Below are 22,500 nucleotides of genomic sequence, written 5' to 3'. Positions count from 1 at the left end.
TTCTCTGCCTTTTGGCTAAGATCAAGTGTATGGGGCAGCCGTGGCCCACTGGTTAGCACTCTGGACTTGTAACCGGAGGGTTGCCGGTTCGAGCCCCGACCAGTGGGCCGCGGCTGAAGTGCCCTTGAGCAAGGCACCTAACCCCTCACTGCTCCCCGAGCGCCGCCGTTGAAGCAGGCAGCTCACTGCACCGGGATTAGTGTGTGCTTCACCTCACTGTGTGTTCACTGTGTGCTGTGTGTGTTTCACTAATTCACCGATTGGGTTAAATGCAGAGACCAAATTTCCCTCACGGGATAATAAAAGTATATATACTTATACTTATACTATACTTATACTTTCCACCGAGTTTACAAGTTCCATGCTACTTATTTCCACCGAGTTTACAAGTTCCATGCTACTTATTTCCACCGAGTTTACAAGTTTACATCACGCCAATTAGTTTTTGCATAATCCTACTAACAATCAAACCAACCAACAATAAATGGCCAATTAAAACATAGCCTCCTTGACAGAGCTAAAAATGTATCTCAAAACCGAATATCTGCAGTGAGGTCAAGTGTTTTCATCAGCACATACTCATCATCTATCAGCTTCAGACGGACATGACAAACAAACAAACAAACAAGGTTATGAATGATTGATTAAAACCCATTAGTGTCTCACTTTGTTAGGTGTAGTACTAAAAGACAGCCGGAGATTGTGCAGCCATGTTGACTTGTGATGCCCAATCCCTCTCTGCAGGACGATGCCCGGCAGCTCTTCGCCCTGTCAGCGGCCGCTGAGGAGCAGGGCATCCTGCCCGAGGACCTGTCCAGTGTCATCCGGAGGCTGTGGGCCGACGGCGGCGTGCAGAACTGCTTCACCCGAGCCCGAGAGTACCAGCTCAACGACTCCGCCGCATAGTACGTACCAGATCCAACACATCCCATCTGACAGACTCGACACAGAGTCCAGTGCAAGTGGTGATTATATGGGAAGGTGTGCTGTTCTCAGATCAGCTTTGAGCAAGCTAGAGGAGCATGCAGGACAAAGTGTGAAAAGTATGTAAAAGGCGTCTTAGTTTCAAAAATCTACATTGCATTAACAGTTAAAGCTGTATCACTTCCGTACCTGTGAGCGCCTTCCTATTTATTAGTACCGGTATAAGGTTCTCAGCATTCCTCCGAATAAACATTTTTCTAGCACCAAAATGTCGAGGTGAAATAATAAACCTGAAGAAAGGCGGATGAGCGGCACATAATGAGGTTTATGTTAATCAGCCCACACGTTTGAGTATCTGCTGCTGCTGCTGCTGCTCTGCCTGTGTGGAGCTGCCAATGACTCCAGCCCTCTGCTTTGTTTGCACACTTCTCCCCAATATTCCTAAACCGCCAAATGAGAACGTAAGGTCGTGTCACGGTGATTTAGCAAAACGGATTATTTTGTGAAAAGGAAGATTTGAGTTGACCCGGGTCTCTCGGTGCTGAGTGCGTGTCGGGCTCCAAGCACGCGCTGAGCACTCGATGGCATGGGCAGTTCCCATCTGCCACCTAAGCCCCATGTGCTAGAGGGAAGGGTATCTGTTCCGCTCACGACCACAATTTTGTCCTCTGGATGCTGCCTCTAGTGCTCTTGTCGATATGGCTTCGGTTACCCAGGCTGAGACACAAGGAAAAAAAAACGATTTCGGCAAGGTGGGTCGGCTGTGCGAGGTGATGAGGTGTGAGCTGTTGCCAGAATTAGCTGGCGCCCCAGCTAGGATTCTCCCAGAGGTTGATAAGGACAGTGGTGTTTGGAAAAAAGCAGAACAACTTCGGTTAGTGTCTGCATCCCCCATTCAGAGACATGCCCTTTGCTTACCCTTCCCACTCGGATACGGCACTGATGAAAAATTCATCACTCCATTGGCGAGAAGGCACACGATGAAAGCCCTCGTTGCTTTTGTTAGTGGCCAGGACATTGGTATGCAGGTTTGATGGAAGCGGACAGGACACACGGGCCTACCTGATGGTCTCCTGAGTGACATCGGGTCGCACGCTGACGGCAACGGATGTTAACGCCTGCCAGCGCATGGACGGTGCTCGGATTAATGACGCAGGTCATTAACCACTCAGCAGTTCTTATTGCACAAGGCAGATGGAGAGGAGTTATGATGATGTTCTTTCTGAGAGACCGTGTCTGTTCCACCTACAAAAAGACATTCACCCCTCAATGAGGTAGACAAGATATCCATCACATGAATTCCACGTTCATTTTAAAAGTTAAACCGCATCATCTCATCTAAAGTTAAATGGCAGAAATCCACAGAGAAATTGAGTTAACATTTTAAGTCTACGTCTAATAGTGTTCAATGTTTATTATATCTCATTTTAAAATACAGGTATATGTTGATGATGTTCTAGTAAATCGTTATTATGTAAGTGTTATGATGCATGGCCTCAGATCACGTCCTAGAATGCCGTTTGAGGACATTTGATTTGACATTTGACATCCTTTGATATGATCACTGTGGATAAAGTTTAAAGGGTTTATTATCTAAAATGAGTCATCCATGAAGATTTCAGCCTAGTATTGCTTGCTCATAACTGAAATGGGCTACAGCTAATTAAACAATGGCACTGGAGTAAGCTGCTATATTTGCAAGGCATGTCTTTCCTTACCTGGCTCTGACTGCTAGCTTGAGGTATCAGGGACTGTGTGCAGATCCGGGTCAAAATGAACACATTTCTAAATAAACAAATTCACTGATCATCTGCATTGATGATCGCTCGCTCTCTCTCTCTTTCCCACTCTCTGTTCACGCATCTGTGTTGCTGCTGATGTTCCAAGTGTAAATCTCTCCTTTCCTCCAGCGTGCTGGTTTTGCATCATCTAAGTGCAGGTGGAAGATTGGGGGGTCGTGGGCAATTGGCAATTTGGACAATTTGACAGTTGGAATTGACAACTGACACGTACAAACATTTCTTTCTTCTACGGTTGGGGTATATACGTTAAGCTTGGTCAGGGTGATCAAGTCTCTCTCATAGATAAGATGATGAATTTATGCCAACCTGGCAACAGATGTTTCTGTTTTGCAGCTTGTCCTTGTTGGACCGCACAGTGTGAGATTAATCGGCCCGGTGTTTTTGCTGATGAATTTCTCACACTCCACCTTTTCTTCCTGTCTTATGCCATTCAACCTTGTTTGCATTTCTCTACATCATTTCCCCTGAGTGGATGCCTATCTGTCTCTCTATCTTCCTCCCCCCAAAAAATCTAATAAACAGATGGGTGGCTCGCTTCCCTCTGCTGAATCTGTCCATTTGAGCATTCCCCCTCTACAAATGTGGCGCTCCAGGAATGAACGAGCTCGGAGCCAGAGGAAGACATGGCAACTCTGACATGAAGCTGCTGTAGGAATAATGAATACACCAGCGACTGTTTCTGTCAGCTGCACTATGCCCTGCGTTGCCACACACACACACACACACACACACACCTCCCACGACTCTGTGGTCCTCTCCACTCCCGCAATTAGGAATCCAGTCACTCTCATTTATTTTGGGGAACAACAAACGAGTTCTCCTCAAAAGAGGCTGTTCCGGCTGCTCCACGCTGTTTGGTGGGTATGGGCATCGAGAGAGCTTGTAATCCCCCTTACCCTCCAGAGGATCGCTAATTGCCTTGTTATGTGAACCCTGTCATGCCAGTAAACCTGGCTCAGTGACTTCAGTTATTCTCAGTACTATTCCTCTGATTACACAACACACACACACACACACACACACACACACACAAACCACCTATTGATATTATATTATATTATATTATATTATATGATATTATATTATATTATATTACCCTGCTATGTTCAGATCATATGTAAGTGTAACTGAACTGAATAGATGCACATTGGACAGATGGATTCAGGATGTCATGGCAGAAACAGGATTGGGAAGCAGAAGGGGTGTGTGTGTGTGTGTGTGTGCGTGTGTGTGTGTGTGTATGTGACAGAGAGAGTGAGTGAGCGATTTCTTGGCTTGGCAGCCTGTCAGTCTCCCCCAAGACATGGTTATGGTTATGGGATTTTGCAGACGCCTTTGTCCGAGTGAGTCAAGCGAGTGAGACATGAGACAGCTCTATGGTACACAAAACACTTTAATTCTAGAAATGCCCAACTACATTTAAATAGAACTACATGCAATAGAACTACATGCATTTAAATAGAACTAACCATGCACCCTATTTCAACAGTCAGAAATAGGGTGCATGGGTAGTTCTATTTCTGCTGTACTAAATTAACTAAATTTTTTTGTCAAGTGGCTACCAATTAGAGTTCAGCCCTGTCATAGGATCTCAGAAACCCCATTCATTAACTGAATCTAGAGAAGGATGAATGGTCAAGTCTCCAGACAGTAGATGAATAAAACCAGCATTTCCGTGTAACAAACTAGACACATTTATATTTATTTTCCTCTGTAGGCTATCCAATTGCATCCTTGGTGTGCAACGGCAGTAGCACGTGTGTTTAATGACCTGCATACATTTGAATTCATATTTTGTCAGAATATTCAGACTTGTGTGCCAGGGACGTTATACTAACACAAGCACAAAACACCGGAGTCAGAGTTAGAAAGAGTTTGAAACTAATCCAGGAATTTTCCACCTGTGTGTGCTTGTCCTGTCCATTAAAATACACGTGTTCTGTTTCCACAGTTACCTAAATGACCTTGAGAGGATAGCCAAGCCCGACTACATTCCAACCCAGCAGGACGTGCTTCGAACCAGAGTGAAGACCACTGGGATTGTTGAGACCCACTTTACCTTCAAAGACCTGCATTTTAAGTGAGTAACACAAGTCCTAGACCATTGCCCTAATAGCCATGAAATTGGATGTGTGTGTGTGTGTGTGTGTGTGTGTGTTAGTGTTAGAGTGAGGGCATTCATATTCTACAGGGCATTCTGGGCAAAGCATGTGATATTTAAATCACTTTCTAAGCCAATAAGTTTAAGTCACTATCATCACTTGTAATATTGTAGTAGGTTATCACAATCACTCACTGTGCTGCTGCCTGTCACTCCTGGGCTTAATGAATTAAATATGGCCGCCATCATAGGGAGGGTACAAATGACCACCTTTACATATCTGTCCTGCTCTTGGTCACCATGGAAACTGAACTGTTTGGAAATGCCAGTGTGTGTGTGTGTGTGTGTGTGTGTGTGTGTGAGGGGCAGAGAGAGCTAAACAGAAAGACACCCATCTTTTACTGGATAGTTGTATGGATATGTGAATATTTGTTAGAGGGTCAGTTTGCGCCCTGTGTTTTCAGCAATATTATCCAAGCAGGACGCAATCAGCCAGTAGTTGTACAACTGTATGATTAATTGGGCGACTTCTCCTTGCCACTGTAAATGTCTGTTCCAATACATGTAGTGTCCCCTGTTTGTAACTGCTCTCCCTCCTCTCTGTCTGTGGCTGTCCCTCCCAGGATGTTTGATGTAGGAGGACAGCGTTCGGAGAGGAAGAAGTGGATCCACTGCTTCGAGGGCGTCACGGCTATCATCTTCTGTGTGGCCCTGAGTGCCTATGACCTTGTGCTGGCTGAGGACGAGGAGATGGTGAGGAGACCACAGACACAGTAGTTTCAGCCATGGGCCTACAGGGAACATCTGAAAAATATGTGGTCATAATTTAAATGCCAGGCAAAGTGTGACATTGTGGTGTGTGAGAACTTTGAGCTGACCCACCGATGTTTGTTCTGAGGATCTTGCTCATGGCATTACATTAGAAAACAGATTTTGCTCTGTTATTAAATTGTTTTTTGTTAGACTTTAGACCCATATTGTTCAACGTGAGTTTTCTTTGCTAACTGGTAGCCACATAGAGGAAACAAATCCATGTGGTCCATAAGAACATGACGTACTGTTAACCACTATTGCCACCAAGTGGTCAGGAGGTGCGTATGACAGCCAGCTGATCTAACCTCAACATCCCTTTCCCTCCTTGTCACGTTAGAATCGCATGCACGAAAGCATGAAGCTCTTCGACTCTATTTGCAACAACAAGTGGTTCACCGAGACCTCCATCATTCTCTTCCTCAACAAGAAGGACCTCTTCGAGGAGAAGATCACTCGCAGTCCTCTGGCCATCTGTTTCCCTGAGTACACAGGTGTGCAGTTAGATAGCAACCCTTAGGCCCACTGGTAGACTTAACGGGGTTGGGCCAGACAAAGTTCCATATTTAGGATCTGTAGCAGTAGTTTGGACCAATAATCTGGTTGTTACTGACTTGAGTTTAATACGGTAGACCCTGTTTACAGTTACTATTCATTTATATGGTCCTTCACTGAACCAGTCAGAGGCCTCTTTAATGCATTGTGTGAGTTGGTTTTGCCTGTCCCATTGTTGAATAGAGAATCCTCATATTTTGTGTTTACCATAATTGTGATCAAGCCTTTTCAATGTGTGGCAAAATGAAAGCGTTACTCATTTTTTATGTGTTACTAATTTTCTATGGATTTATAATAGATAAAATGTGTAGTTGGACTTCAGTGAAAGATTGTCCTGTTTGTGTGATCTCGGGCTCAGCCTTTCATGTTGTCCTCTGCAGGGGCAAACAAATATGACGAAGCGGCCAGCTACATCCAGACCAAGTTTGAGGACCTGAACAAGAAGAAGGACACCAAGGAGATCTACACACACTTCACCTGTGCCACCGATACCAAGAACGTCCAGTTTGTCTTTGACGCCGTCACCGATGTCATCATCAAAAACAACCTCAAAGACTGCGGATTGTTCTAAGATCAACACAAACATGGATACTCACACATCCACATTCTCATCCACACTGACCACTCACACACTCACATTTACCACTGACACTCACACCACATTCTGTAGTTCCAGAAAATTGCCTCTCTTGCTAAGAGCAGGCTGTGTTGTTCTCCTTAACCAGCCAACGATAACAGCTTGCATAACGCGTAGGCTTCAAAACCCTGGCAGAAATATCTGCATTGTCATTCTGCCTTGACACAACCGGTGACATACTATTGAACAGGCGGTCTGTGAAGAGTAGAGAGTCTTCAGTAGAGAAGAATCATCAGGAAACCCCATGAACTACTGAGACGGACCTCCATCAATCACTTAATCAGCACACCCTTGGTCACTGGATTTTTCTCTCATTTTTTTTCCCACTTGATTTGTTTTGCTCTGTGCATCAGATATTTAATTTTGAGGAGATCAATACAAATGTACTTTTTGTGTCTTACAAGCATTTTTTTATGACAGTATTTCTTTTTATCGTAAAAATAAAACATGGATAAAAGGATCTTTTGTATTACAGCACTCATTTTCTTTAACTGATGTGAAACTTTTATCTAGCTTAATTGTGTATTATAGTGCTCATTTTTTGTAATGGTAAAACACAGGAAATGAAAAGTAAATGAAATTGCTTTTTTAAGAAACAATGTTTACATTAATTCCACATTTGGCTGAAAGTGTACATTCTACTGCATGCTAACCGTAGAGCAGCTTGAAGCCCATCAGTATCTCAATCCCATGAAAAGTTTTGTGTGATTTCTAGGAAAAAGAGCTAACAAACAACAAAAAAATCACATGCACTGTACATTTTGATCAATATTTAAAATATATGTACCTAACATGTCAAATTTTCTTATTTCCTTTATTGTTGCATTCCTCACTTATTTTTTGCAGTGTCTGTGCCTTGATTATGTTGACACCAGTCTGTAGAGATTTGAGTTGTCTATAATGTAAATTAGGACCAGTGTTTTTCACATTGTTTAAGGAAAAAGCTAAATAAAGTGGTATCGTGTTGATGAGAGTAAGAAAAAGTTTCCATGTTTAGCTTAAATTTTGGGTGCGTCAGTAAAGGATATTATTTCTTATACCTGCACAATAAGAATGCAAATAAAGATTGAGTCCTTAGAATATCATCTTTAGTTGTGTCATGTGTTGTGATGGTGAATATAGCATTGCAGTAAAATATGATGGCCCAAAGAAACCTTTAATTTTGCCAGAAAAGCCAAGCAGAAATCGGTTTCATTTAAGAGACCTTGTGTGTGATGTTGCATTATGCTGCCCTATCCCTGAAATCATGTACATGCAACCAATATTTCAGTGTTTGATGGCCAAGCCAGGCAGTTGTATTTTAATTTGAAATCAGAGTAGCCAGCATGTCTGACACACTGCAGCCTTTGTTCTTTGTTCTGGCTGTGAGTTAGTGTTAGGTCTTTGGCAAACTGCAGCTGCAAGAAGGAGCATCTCATTATGCCATTACTTCACACAGAGCACAGCTCTCTCTCTCTCTTACTCTCTCACACACACACACACTCTCCCAGCGCCATCTCAAACATCTGAGTCAAGTCCCCTCGCTCAGGCACTGGCAGCTGCTGAGGGCGGCTGATCTGGCCTAATGGATGTGCCTGTCACAGCTGCCAGGTGCCACCTCCTCTGCCCCTGGCTAGTGGCCATCGGCAGCCCCAGGCCTCACCTCCGCTGACCTGATGAACATACTGTCACTATCTGAAGGTCGGCACCCTCTAAAATGCCACGGCTCATTCCCGCTGACTTCCCAGATATAATGTGACCCTATCAGGTGTTGATCCAATAGTTAGTGCAAGACCAGGGCTTTAAAACTCTGTCAGCTATGACCTGAGATCAATTTCATACGTATTGAGAAGCTACAGCACACTTGGGTTAGGATTGCATTTGCACATGCCATCATATATTGTTGCATAGACGTACATGTCACATGTAAAAGCAAATGTGTGGGGCAGAAAACCATCCAATTTCACGCACACACACGCACACACACACACACACACACACACACAAATAGGGGAACAATATACCTGACTGCCATTAAAAGAATGCTTTTGTCCATTTAAGTGTCCCTGAATGGTGCTGATATTCATTCACATTAGAAACCAATTGACCCATTTCAAAAGGATCATTGCTATTTAAAAAAGGCAAGCACAACCTGGTCTAATGTGTCCATTAGCTTCACTAAGTACAGTGGTAAAACTCTGGTGTATTCTTTAGCCATGTATCTCATGCCATCTAATGGAGATCTGGCGACATTGTTAAAGCTTTTTAACCCTCCTTTTGTGTTCGTTTTTATGTTTGCTAGTTTTGTGTTTCCGTCAAAAATGACCGCTGGATTATAACTTGTTATAAATCCATAGTAACACACATATTATAATCTAATTGTTGTGATAGACCTTTGTATCATTTTGTGTTCTATTGGATATATCCAGTTTTATACTTTCATTTGCTATATGGCCTGCAGGCCACTGTCTTGAGCTCATGCAAGTCAGAAAGGGAAAGATTCTATTGGGGAAAGGTTCCAGTGGCATAGAAGCATAGACGAGTGGCTAAACCACTCACTGAGTTCGCAAAACTAAAAGCACAAACACTGCTTTGCACTCAGTTTGCAATTTTGTAACACACACTTTGCACAACTGTAGGCACAATGGCTATTATTTACACTATTTTGCCAACTCTCTGGCACACTTTCTCTTGTGAAAACTGTTTTAGATAATTAGTTCACTTTGCAATCAGCCTAAGCACTATAAATAAGCCACAGGTAATGTACAATGGGTACGATGGAGTGAGCAGGAAGAGTGAGAAGAGAAAAAAACAGACAAAAAAACAGTCTACATGTGGGGATATTGTCATGTCAGGCCTAGATACGGCATTCCAGAATATATTTTTCCCGGTGCCTTGGACTAGGACATTGCATGTGATGAACACGAAATTTTGAGAGAGACGACCCGATGTAGACTGATTTGTTTTGTCTCAGTGAAATGCTATTTTGTGTTTTGACTTGGAAAAACACACTTGTGTTTGTTTTGATGTGTGTAAATACAGTAAACAGTAATACTTGAAGTTTGGATCCCTGTATGTTTACAGAACTATGACAAAAGTATGACCTCAAACTGACATAGTCTACCTTGTGCACAGAGAAAGCAAAAGCCAGATGTGTTTTATATTCATACCATCAGTGTGTTGTTGGCACATTGTGTGCTTACTATTGTGATGGCTTGTGTTTACTGTTAGATACGAAAACACCATTTTTACGAAGGTGTGAAGAGTTAAGCAAGGTGTGTTAGCTTTTGCAAGAGAACTACAATGTTTTGCTGATTGGGTGAGAGGTTTTGCCATTTGTGTGTAGAGTTTTGCAAAAAAAAGCCATAGTTACAAAAAATGTGCTTAAGCAATCAGAAAAAACTGTAAGCGAGCTGTCAGATGGTGTCCAAGTGATCCCTAGGGCCTGGCGAATAAGTTGCATTCAACGCTACGCTCATCACCGCCTCTCACGACACGACATGCACCGTCTTGCCTCGTGGCCTATTACTTGTGAAGCCGCCAACAGGAATGTTTACAATGGCATCACAATAGCGTCTCCAGCCTCTGCACTTAACGAGGTGCGTAAAGGTGTTAAGTGGGTGGATAGTGGACCGTTCATGGTTGGAGGCAAGTGATGGAGTTAATGGGGAAGAGTGAAGGCGTAACTTGGTTGACTTCATGAATTCCAAAATTGCTGTTACTTCAGTGCATTTTTCGCAAGGTGGCAGTAAAAGCCCAGGCCTGACATTTCCCGATTCTCACGCAAGTCGTATCCTACGCACTCGCACTGGCCTTTTCCCTCTTCATTTTACGATCTGTCTTTACATTGGCTTGCTTGTGTATGTTTATTTTGAGAGACAGCAGTTAACACACATGCTTAACGTTGACACAGAACAGGCCAGTTTAATGAATGTATAGGCTATACATATATATATATATATATATATATATATATATATATATATATATATATATATATATATATATATATATACATACATAGCCTATAAATCCATAGTAACACACATATTATAATCCAATTGTTGTGATAGACCTTTGTATAATTTTGTGTTCTACTGGATATAACCAGTTTTATACTTTCATTTGCTATGTATGGCCTGCAGGCCACTGTCTTGAGCACTGTCTATATATATATATATTATATATATATAAAACCGGGAATCCAATTTTAGCTATAAAATGGTTGGTTCAGAATCACTGCCTACAAAGGCTGTGTGATGACATTAAATGACAAACATATCATTGGAAGTATAATGGTCTGTAAAAAGTACGGATATTGCCTGCAATTATTCCTTCTACAATATAGTATTTTAACAATATTAGATAAGCATAAAAATTGCTGATATTCTGACGGCTCGAATATTTCAGTGCTCGTTGTCTATAACCACTTTTCAGAATACACTCTATTTTGAATTTTACTACCCAGCGCTCAAAAGAAATAACTACACACAGCATAGGATAACATTAAGGGTGTTCTATATCACATTTCGCCTCTTCACTGATTGGCCGATCGTGTGATGCGCGCCTCTGATTGGTTGTTGTTTTATTGACAGGAAAAGAACGGCGCACAAAGTTGGACCAAGAACTAATTTTCAGCACATTGACTCAGAGACCTTCCAACGTGCGGTCACCCAAACATTGTGCGTTCTACATTTGGATAACTAAACTTTTGAGAATAGAAAAGACTTCAGAGGCGTCTGCATGAGTGAGTGCCATAGACCTCATATATAAGCTGTGACTTGCATTTTGTTTGTGATGTGAAATTGTAATGTTGCATGTTGGAGCAATATAATATATAATATAATCTAGACTTTATTTTCGTTGTAGGATACCTTCATCTTATTGACCTTCATTTGGTGATTCGTGTTTGATTAAATCATCTGACGGAGAACTATGGTAAGTATTGTCCACTTTAGATAATGCACAATTGTTTTGTTGTTAAATTAGTTTGTGCCATTCTAAAGCACGCATCTCAACAGAAAAGAGTCCTAACATCTGCAGGAAATTCGGTTGGGGTCTAGTGCTATGGAGTATATAAGAGCATTTTGTGCATATTGTACATCCCAAAGCATTTTGTTGCCCCACTTAACTTTTTTATAGCTTTTGGAACAGTAGACCAAAGCGCACAATGCTTGTGGCCGGAGTTTAGTAGTTTGGCAGTGATTTTGCCCCACGTCTTTCTTGTTGGTTGTGGAAATACTGTAATTTAAGAATTTTTACAGTAAAATGTATACCCAGTGGTTGAAGTGTTGAGTCCTTAAATTTTTGTCTCTGGGTCTACAAAAGAAAACGAACGGCTTGCAATGATTTGATTACGCCTAATCAAAACCGTATGCTATCCTCTTATAACTTTTTAATCCATCGTGGAATTTTTATATCTCTCCTATTGATATGACTTGTAACGGCATTGAGACGTCTTTTGTAATCAACTCGTAGTTTAGCATTAAACATCGCTTTATAAAGTGGCGTTTAGGCCTAACATTTATCGGATTATGCCAGCAGACAAAACCATACGATATAACATCAGACCGTGTTAATCAGCAGCCATACCCTTCAGTCAGTCATAGCATGTACTACTTTCTGAAGCAACTTCATGTGCAAAGAGTTTTTTTCTACTTAATTCATGGCTCTATCTCACTTTCCCTCACTCATTCTGAGCCAAATGGCCAGCTTATCGCTGTCAGCTGTAATAACACTAGCCCATCATCATTGGGTCCCTTACTGTGGCTTGGGTTGGCTGATGGGTCTGTGGAGCCTGTGTAATGGTGCTGTTGTTGTTTGTGTACGTCCTGCAGGGAAGTCTGCTGTAGTTTTGGGGGTAGTTAGCAAAATAATGAATGACTTCATCCTGACAAAAATGTGGATTTTATTTCTCTGCCAAACTATTCACTAAGGCACCAGTGTTGCTACTGAAAGGGTTCTGGATTGTTCTGATGGTTTGAATGTAGAGGGAAAACGATAAAATAAGTTATTTTCTTCTGAGACATGGCCCCTTCGTAACTTAAGTGGGGAACTAGATAGGGTGTTCATTTTTCAATATGACTGCAAGGTTGAAAAAACACAGATGCTGCAGTAATAATATCTGAGTTTAGAGTGGATAACAGCAATTTCCATCTGTTGAGAAAGAGAAGCCTGCCATTTTTCACATTTGGAGGAACCTTAGCCAGACTGCTCCATTATTTTATGTGTAATGGTGAATTATTGGGTTAGCAACAGGGCGAGCCGTTCCCCTGGATAGTGCTGATTTAACTTTGACCCAAAATGGTGAAGAGGTGAGGTAATTTCCCCACAGAGAACTGCAGATGACCATAACATCCTCTAGTTAGGTGGAGCGAAGGAAGTGTCGTCCTGTGCAAGATTCATCATCACCATTTTTTATACTTCCTCTTCGCCTGTTGAAGAGGTGGAGAGCCTCCCCCTCTCTTCTGCATCCTGTTCCCACAATTCATACTGATGAATCCACGGCTGTGATATACTTCCATGGCATCCCCCTGGAGACAGACTCTCCAGCTTTTCCCACACATTACCTACTCTAGCACAGAGCCACAGCTGGACACTGGACCTCAGTATGCTGAATGTAGCAATTTGTGCTGACTATCTGACTTTAGAGGTTTGGAAGGATTGAAGAAAAGATACAGATATAGGGTTATGGCTGCTTTTTGTGGTCACTTGTTGATGTCAGGGAAGCTAACAGCGCTAATGGAAATTGGTCTCTCAGTCCACGCTTGTGCTGTAATGCTGACTAGATGTACAGTTTGAGATGGTTGGGTAATAGTGCTAAAGCAGTCATGAGAGCATTTAACTAAATGAAGTGGATTTATGAAGTCCTAATCTCCTCTCCTCCTCTCTCCTCTTCTCATCTAGCTGTGTCTGCAGAACTCCGGGGACTGCTTCCGTGACCAGATGCGCTACATGATGCGCTCGCTGCAGGACCTTAAGCAGATCAGGGACCCATGCGATGCGGCCGGCAGCTGCCGTCCCTTGGCAGTGTCCCGCCTCAGTCAGAAGAGGGCGCTGCACCGGGAGCGGCTGAGCCGCCTGCGCATCTCCGATGCCAGCGATGCCAGCACCTACGATTCGGCCTGCTGCTTGGCCAGCCCACTGGAGGAAGAGGAGGAAGAGGGCGGTGGAGGAGGTGGAGGTGGAGGAAGGCTGACCCAGGGCTCCCCCAGCAGTGAGAAGAGCCTGGAGTTTGACTCGGGCTACTCCGAGGCGTCCTGGCAGGACGAGGGTGTGGTGCTGAGGCGGACGCGGAACGTGCGGGTCTCCGCGTCGGCCTGCGTGCGCACCAACCGCATCCGGCCCAAGTCCACATCTGACGCGTGCCTGGAACGCTGGACGTCCTTCGAGGCCAGCGATCCGGAGGACTGGACCACGTCCCTGCTGACGCGCGGGCGCAACCGCCAGCCGCTGGTGCTCGGCGACAACAGCTTTGCCGACCTCATCAAGAACTGGATGGACCTTCCGGAGTGCCCCGAGACTCCAGAGGTCCGGCCGAATGCTGGCCGCCGGCTTGCCAAAGACTTCCTGGGTAACGTGCGGCGGAGGCTGGCCGGGATGTCCAAGGTGACAGAGGGGCGAGGCAAAGCTATGGACACATGCACCAAAAGACTGTCCTGCCCAGTGGGTGTGCAGGCACAGAAGCCTTTCTTTCACCAGTCGCATACAGGACTACACCAACTTGGAACAGACTACTACCAGTTCAGTGCCCTCATGAAGTCTGGCAGCCGACAGCCAATCATATGCAATGATATCATTGGATATATCTGAACTGAGAGAACTTAGACGGACTGTTATATTGCCAAATAATAAGACTTTCCCCTCACACGTGTTTACTTTGCATTCAATATTATTGATGCCGTAATGTTCAAATTAAATATGTCACAATAAAAGGTTTGTTTTCTATGAAGAAAGGTACTGAGTTAGTTATCCTTGAAGTACTTTATGCACCTGAGTCTGTTAGTCTCTTGGGGTTATTTACATCTCAAAGCCATTTATAAAGTCATTGTGTTCAGAGAAAGCTGTTAACATGCTTCTTTGTGTAGAAAGGCCCATAAGCACTCTTTGTACTGGAACCTCAGTAATCAGCAGTGGGGCAGTACAAAGACCTCACAGCTCATTTCAGGTCTGCAGGGCATTTTCCTAGACCAGTTATTCATGAGCACCACTTGAACAACTCACACCGCATGCAATAGTGTGTGGCACTCTAAAAATAGTGCATAATTTATTGGGAAAGACAAATAACGGTAAAAAAAAAACAGGAAAATACCCTTTGATCGCAAAGAAACTTCAATTTATTGAGTGAAAATCAGTTTTAAGTGGACATGTTACGTAAGTAACATATTACATTCAATTAATGCTGGAATGTGTTAAGAGCCTTATGGAAGATTGTACTCATTTCACATATATCATCACTAGACTCTCCTAGAAATTCTCAGTGACAACAATTCAAACAGTTAAAAGTTAGTGGAGAGAATGGATGTCTATTAAAACAACGGTTGGTCTTCCCATAATGCTTAATAGAAGAAAGACAAGAGTCCCCTAATGATAGCTTCAGGACAGTCTCCTCGACTTGTTCACAGTTAGATACTTAATTCATTCCGCACTTTTAAGCGGCTCCTGAATCCGAATGGGCTTGACTGGAGGTTGACAGTGTTTGTCTAGGCCTGCTGAAAAGAGTTAAGACTGGAGTAGGAGACACTGGAGTGGAGTTGTCTACACCACACAATGATAAAAAGCCGGGTCACCACGTCATGTGGGGGAATTCTGTTTGTGTCTGAGGAAAGCTCACACCCTAAAAACAAACCGCCTACACTAAGAAAATAAGCCAAGTTAAACCTAGAGAACATGACCACATACAGCACATGCATGTGTACTAATGTGACGTATGGAGTTCATATCGTGCAGACATCTTTGTCCTTAGAGGTGGATTTTCATCTAGTCTTCATACACATAGGCAAAATTTCCAACATTACTGTTTTGCGTCAGTATTTAAATCTCATAAGCTATATAAGTTGCCTGTTTTAAGATCACAGGTCGCTACAGAAAAGTCAGTCACAGCTATGATTAGCACTGTAACTTATACTAAATGTGTGCAATCATGCTAACAAAAAAGCAAGAGCCAATTATGTTAGATTACTGTTGGGAAAACACGTTGGTGCTCTGAAGGGGCCAGACTACTGTGAAAGAGAAGAATGACTGATGCTTGGCCATTTGTGGATATGTGCTTGTTTCCTTATTCCTCACTGATGAGATATTAGCGGGATGCAAAAGCAGGAATATCACCAAGCCATCAGTTTGATGTTCTTTACAAAACTACTGTGTAGTACACTCTGTGTATGACTGTGTGTGTGTGTGTGTGTGTGTGTGTGTGTGTGTGTGTGTGTGTGTGTGTGTGTGTGTTTGTGTGTATGTGCTACGCTATGTCATGTAAAATGACACCAAAATTGCTCTTTTTTAATCAGACTAGGTTAGAATGTTTGTTCTGAGATGTAGTGGGTGCCACATCTCAGATGTGCAGTCTACACATCATTTAACAATTTTACATACAGAATTTTGGAAAGGATAAACGTCACTGACCCTATTTTCATTTATATTTCTTATCTTTAATTTAAATAACTACTAACTAATCTAACTACTACTAACTAACAACTGACTAATCTGGCCTGAAGATCACAACAAATAGGCACATGAATGAACTGAAGAGATGGATAATAAAAGATGACCCTATTCTTGTCAGGGTGATACGAGAACATATTTTATGGGGGGAATCTGTTCACAGTCTTCGTCCTCTACAAACGAGGGCACCATCTCCAGCACCTCCACATGTGGAGGGATCTCTTCCTTTTTCACACTGCTCACCACTTCAGTCACCCTGTAAGAGACAGATCATACATAACTTTGGATCACTTCACCTGATTGCATCTCTTGAAAAAAAGACACTATCATATACCTTATAGAAATTACTCTAGTAAAAGCAGCTAATGCAAAGACGACTATGCCATAAGGACTTGGAGAAAGATTGTGATATAGGCAGAGAGCAGAGAAAGAGAGAGGACAGAGAGAGAGAGGACGAGAGAGAAAGAGAGGGGTCAGGGAATGAGGCCAGTTCATGATGACAGCTCAGGATATGACTCCTGTTTTGGGGCATCTGTAAAGCTCGCAGTGCTGTCCACACCCCATTCCCCATGTCTGATGGCCCTCCGGAGTGACCACTCTGAGCCCAGCAGGAAGAAAGAGCAATACAAGACAGGACGAAATAAAGATAGGAGAAAGGAAGACAAACAGAGACAGATGGAGAGAGAGAGAGAGAGAGACAGACAGACAGACAGAGAGAAGGACAGAAGGAGAGAGAGAGACAGAGGGAGAGAGAGAAGAGGAAGTTTATGAGAGTTTTTTAAATGGTCTTTGTGGGCCTACATTATTGGTGATCTGTGGGATTGGCAGAGTAATGATTTTTCACAACTTGCACAGCTGTTGGTCCGACCAGAGAAAGCAGGAAAAGGGCAACTGATGGATTGTGGGATACCGGTGTGTGTGTGCATGTGCATGAGTGTGTGTGTGTGTGTGTAGTGGCATGACAGCTTGTTTTGCCGAGGTCCTCCATCAGCGCTTTCCCACCCCTCCCAGGAATGCTAATAAACTGACAGGACGGCCACTGCATCCATGAGCCCTGGACTGAACCGACTCTGGCGCTCAGTGGAACGCGGGATGGAAGCAGGGCTGGAATGCCACGGGTTAATGGAGCAGAGAATGTCTTAAATACCCCAAACACCCCTCACGACAGCACGGAGTCCCCGAGGAGAAGGAACCACATCCCCTCATTAACCGCTGGGTAAACAAACAAGGCCGCAAAACTACTGTGTAGTACACTCTGTGTATGACTGTGTGTGTGTGTGTGTGTGTGTGTGTGTGTGTGTGTGTGTGTGTGTGTTTGTGTGTATGTGCTACGCTGTGTCATGTAAAATGACATCAAAATTGCTCTTTTTTAATCAGACTAGGCTATAATGTTTGTTCTGAGATGTAGTGAGTGCAACAGCTCAGATGTGCAGTCTACACAGAGGTGTAGCGATAATGAAGAGCTTGTCAAGGACCCAAAGTCACACGGTGAGACTTTATCTGTGCCATTTGTTTACATACCTCCCAAAGCAGTCCCATAAGAAGCCATACATAAGAGGGATTATGCAACAGAGAGAGAGGCCGACATAACAGCGTCCCCAAGGGGAAGCCCATACCTCTGTTGTAGTCTGTGCTCATGACCCGATCCAGCGTTGTACAACATGGCCGACCCATAGAAAAGACTACACACCTCCAGGTTATGAGTTTGCTGAAATAACATAATGCATAATTCTAAGTAATGCATCTTTACTCCACAAGCATTCAGATGATAGCATCCAAACTAATTAAAGGATGAACCGTAATGTAATGTAACCACATGCACAGAGAAACGCATACACCCACACACACACACACACACACACACACACACACACACACACACACACACACACACACAGACATTAACAGTCATTTAAGTCATTTAAGTAAGTCAAAGCTGATCCTCAGTGGTGCCGGCTATAAGCTTGGTCTAAAGTAGTCCCATTCCTTTCTACCTGGGAGACCACCAGCACACTACTTAGCATTGCTCTCCCACCGTGCCTACAGAAAGCCCAGGGTAGTTAGGGTCATCAGTACTATCTACACATGCATCTAAACACTCAATCACTGCCCATTAACCACCTACTGCAAAGGGGTTCATTTTAGTTCCTGTAAACGGCTTTTGGCAGCAATGGAAAAGTCAGCGGTTCTCTGTGCAAGCGGCATGCAGCAGCTGTGTGACTTACATTTTCATTTTATTGCTGTGATATCTGATGGGAACATGTAACAAAGCGGAAGAAATCCAACTTTGCTCTGATCCACTTTAGTGACCGCAACAATGAGGTCAAATCAATTCAGCAAATGTAAGCATCACTTTCCTTTTTCAAAGGTTTTCAAGTTGTGTTTGCCAGCTTCCAGCTTCAGTGTGTTTCTGTACAATGCTACACAAGGATGGACCAAAGTGGTTCTGAATTGGAATGGAAAGACATGAAATGAGAGGACTGTGTGTGTGTGTGTGTGTGTGTGTGTGTGTGTGTGTGTGTGTGTGTGTGTGTGTGTGTGTGTGTGTGTGTGTGTGTGTGTCTGTGTGTGTGTACAGTGTGCAGTGCGTAGGAACCTTGATGTGCTCTAGCAGTCCCCCCAAGGTCATTTCCTGCTGGCCGTCCGGCCTGCCCTCGACCAGGAAGCTGTCCCACAGGGAGTACTCCCTCCCCGCCACCTGTGGACAGATAAAACACACACATCCCTCAGAATGAAGACGCATGGAGACAGATGTCTAAGCTGCTAACCCTGTGCACACACACACACACACACACACACACACACACACACACACACACACACACACACACACACACACACCAGTGGCCATAATCAAACACACCTTTATGCACATAAAGATGTCTACACACACACACACACACACACACACATACCATCAAATCCAAATTAAAACACACAGTAATCTTCTGCACACACACACACACTGCACAAGTGTTGCTGACTTCTGCGAAATTTTACCTCCAGCAAGCCCTGCTGTGCCTTAACAAGTACTGTAAACGCTCTTAACTTTTGGCGACACAAACGTCTCATCTCAGCTGCCTGCACCAAAGCAGCCCTTCTGGTCGTCGGCCAAAAGCTGCATTTGGGCCCTGACAGGAGGGGGGCTGTGTGTGTGTGTGTGTGTGTTCACTGCTGGATTAGAAACACCAGAGGAAGTTCTGGCTGAACAGAAGAACCAGCAGCTGACTCACATCACATCAAACACAAGCACCCTGCACACATACACCCACCCACAGCCCAAACACAGACCCCCTAAAAGGTGAATGAGCACTTCCTCCAGGGGCTACAATATTATTTCTCTGGCACACATAAATAAACTTCAAGATGTAAATAGAGCTGCACTGTCATAAGGAAGAGAAGGAGGTAGATACAAGACAGGATAAACAAACCATGCCTTCACCATAGACACATATCGTAGGTGAATTCAAATTCTGGGATGAGATTTATGTGTTTTCACTGCTGAAACACGTTGACAGAGCTGCTCCCAAGTTTTCAGGAAAATGCTAACGGCCATTGGACCTTCACAGTCAATATGTGAAACATTCAAAGTCGTTGGATTGTTATTGCTGGCGTAGTTAAGCAAAGGACTTTTCACCCATGAGAGGAAAAACGCGAAATGCTATAAAATCAAGATCCCAAATGATATAAACTTGATGGAAATTTTCCTAAGGCTTTGCCAAAAAAGGCTACTTCGATTCCATGGCAGTTCTGCATTCCAGATTTTTACTCATAGCAGTTAAGTACACAGTGTCCTGAAATCTCAACATTTGCCCTATCTGAGTTCTTACACTAAAATACTTTGTAGATGTGCTCATAATTTATTTCAGCAATCATCATAGAGATGAGTTATAACTTTATTTTGTGCAATATCAGTACAATCTTTTGGTTTAACACCCTCTTTTAGTAAGCTGAGAAGCTTGGTTGTGGTGTGGTAAGTGTGCAGTGTTGAGGTAGTGTGAGGCTGGCAAAAGGCTGTCATAGTTGAATACTGCTGCATGGAAATTCATCTGGGAAGCGTTCATCTACTGTGTAGCGCTCCGTAAACGTGGCATGCTCCACTTCACCGGGAGAGCTGGATGGAACTTGCATTGGAATGGGCTAGCACGTGCACACACATGCACACACACACACACACACACACACACACACACACACACACACACACACACACACACACACACACACACACACATGCACACATACACACACAGACGCCTGACTCCTTGAACAGCAGAAGTTCATTAAGTCCAGCCTTGAAATAGACTTGCACATTCGGAAAAAATGTCAATGTGGAAAAGCAGGCCATGAATACACTCTCTACAATGTGCTCCTGTGTGCCCATAACAAGAAAACTAAAAGATGTTTGAGGACATTAACCAGTTGTTTTTGTGGAATGCCATAGATGACCATTTGCTCTTTTCAGGATTCAAGCACTTACTTAAGTCTCAAGATATTTAGCAGATCTCTGCTTGCACTGTGGTTGACCTCAAATCCTCAAATCTAATTCACAAAATTTGCATTCGGAAGCCAAACATTGAGATTTAGCATGTTCCAACAAATATGAATCCTTAGGCACTGTACTTTTTTTCCATCGCCAGCCAACATAAATACACATACACGCACCACTTCACTGGAACACCTGCCCTTTGTTGCACTACACTGATCATGCCCACACAGGAACGAGACCTTAGGCCTGGCCTCTCCCCTCAGACAGCACGCCACGGGATTGTGATCCCGGCTGCGCCTCAGACCTTAACCAGGGTAAATATTCCTGCACCCCTCGCCACGGATGTGTCAGATGAGTCACAGGACTCCTGTTTACCATACACATCCTAATCTGCTCCACTCACTGCATGGCTGCGGCCAGAGACCCCCGCCGTGTCACCTGATTGCTTGTCTTACTTGCCAGAAGTCTTCACATTCAGCCCAAAGGTCTGACGTGCTCACTGCTCTGAAGCTATTACTATACCTCATAATCAGCCTAATATAACAGCCAGAGTCATAGCCAACCAATAGCTAGTGATGTTGAAGTAATATCGCTGCAAACAGGACGCTTAAAATTAATGTTTTGAAAGCAACACAACTGGCATTGTTTTTAACACATCTCTGTGTCCAGATAGGGACAACACAGTTTGTGTTGTTTCCTTTTTTATTTGTTACATATGTGTTGAAAATAACACAACTTGCGTTGTTTTTTAGCACATTTATGTGTCCAGATAGGGACAACACATTTTGTTTTAAGAGTGTAGTGTAGTTTACTAATAGGCAGTACAAACACAACAATGAAAATAATTAAATGTATCTGAATTCATTTCAGAAGAGCTGATGAGATGATTTGCAGACAGTTGAGTAAGGAAGTGATTTGTAGAATACTACACAGCGTCTTAGGTCAATATATCAGTCATGATGAATAGCTTTGAAAAAATTTAAATCAGGGCACACTGCATCATTTGTAGTATTTATCAAGTATTCATGTTCAGTTAGTCTGAAACATCAGAGATGATAAGTTAAAACATAGATTATGTTCTAGTAGTTTTAATTTTTTAAACAGAAATCATGTTTTGGTGGGTATCTTTCCAAAAAGCAGTCCAATCTGGTACAAAGTAGTTTAAATAGGTTATCTGAACTGTCAGCATCTATTAAAGCATGTCAATGGGATATTATACAGGTCTATAATATGAAACAATGGAAATATGAGCATAGCAGAGGGAGGAAGCATGAATCCCTGCCTGATCCACCCAAATTCCAGCACAGCTTTCGACAGACGCCAACCCCCTGGAACCACAGCGGCCAGGGTAAACACAAGCCAGGTTAGGAGTGATCCAGCCTGCTGTCACATAAGAAAATGAGTAGGGGGGTGTGGGGAGGGCAGGAGTGGACGCCAGTCGTGACGGGACCCCAGTAAAACAATCAGAGTTAAATATGCTACAAGAGGCAGCAGAGTGGCCCAGGACCCTCTCGGTGGGGATGGGTGGACGGACGTATATGTT

General features: G+C 43.3%; 3 protein-coding genes across 4 annotated transcripts in view; 2 read left to right on the top strand and 1 right to left on the bottom strand.

The window, feature by feature from the left end:
* The window catches only part of gnai2b (guanine nucleotide binding protein (G protein), alpha inhibiting activity polypeptide 2b), a 40,866-nt gene extending 32,952 nt beyond the window's left edge, over positions 1-7,914 (top strand). Inside the window, exons 4-8 of the mRNA XM_048254901.1 lie at positions 745-905; positions 4,678-4,806; positions 5,451-5,580; positions 5,978-6,131; positions 6,573-7,914. Coding sequence (XP_048110858.1) covers positions 745-905; positions 4,678-4,806; positions 5,451-5,580; positions 5,978-6,131; positions 6,573-6,763 — 765 coding nt within the window. The 3' untranslated portion in view covers positions 6,764-7,914. The remainder of the gene's footprint in view (positions 1-744; positions 906-4,677; positions 4,807-5,450; positions 5,581-5,977; positions 6,132-6,572) is intronic.
* Positions 7,915-11,458: 3,544 nt separating this feature from the next.
* Positions 11,459-14,757, top strand: inka1b (inka box actin regulator 1b). Its single transcript, XM_048254902.1, has 3 exons — positions 11,459-11,555; positions 11,678-11,746; positions 13,715-14,757. The coding sequence occupies exons 2-3, from the start codon at positions 11,744-11,746 to the stop codon at positions 14,618-14,620; spliced, it is 909 nt and encodes a 302-aa protein (XP_048110859.1). The 5' UTR covers positions 11,459-11,555; positions 11,678-11,743; the 3' UTR covers positions 14,621-14,757.
* Positions 14,758-15,121: 364 nt separating this feature from the next.
* Positions 15,122-22,500, bottom strand: part of uba7 (ubiquitin-like modifier activating enzyme 7) — a 59,299-nt gene continuing 51,920 nt past the window's right edge. Inside the window, exons 22-24 of one of the 2 annotated variants that reach the window (XM_048255368.1) lie at positions 19,065-19,166; positions 18,085-18,176; positions 15,122-16,724 (exon numbers count right to left, since the gene is read on the bottom strand). In XM_048255368.1, coding sequence (XP_048111325.1) covers positions 16,586-16,724; positions 18,085-18,176; positions 19,065-19,166 — 333 coding nt within the window. In that variant the 3' untranslated portion in view covers positions 15,122-16,585. Of the gene's footprint in view, positions 16,725-18,084; positions 18,177-18,693; positions 18,915-19,064; positions 19,167-22,500 lie in introns of those variants that run through there. The other variant, XR_007194875.1, reaches the window with a different exon arrangement.

Source organism: Alosa alosa, chromosome 10 (assembly GCF_017589495.1).
Source record: "Alosa alosa isolate M-15738 ecotype Scorff River chromosome 10, AALO_Geno_1.1, whole genome shotgun sequence".
NCBI lineage: Eukaryota > Metazoa > Chordata > Actinopteri > Clupeiformes > Clupeidae > Alosa > Alosa alosa.
The sequence above is the reverse complement of the archived record's forward strand: the minus strand, read 5'-3'. Positions and strand labels throughout refer to the sequence as shown.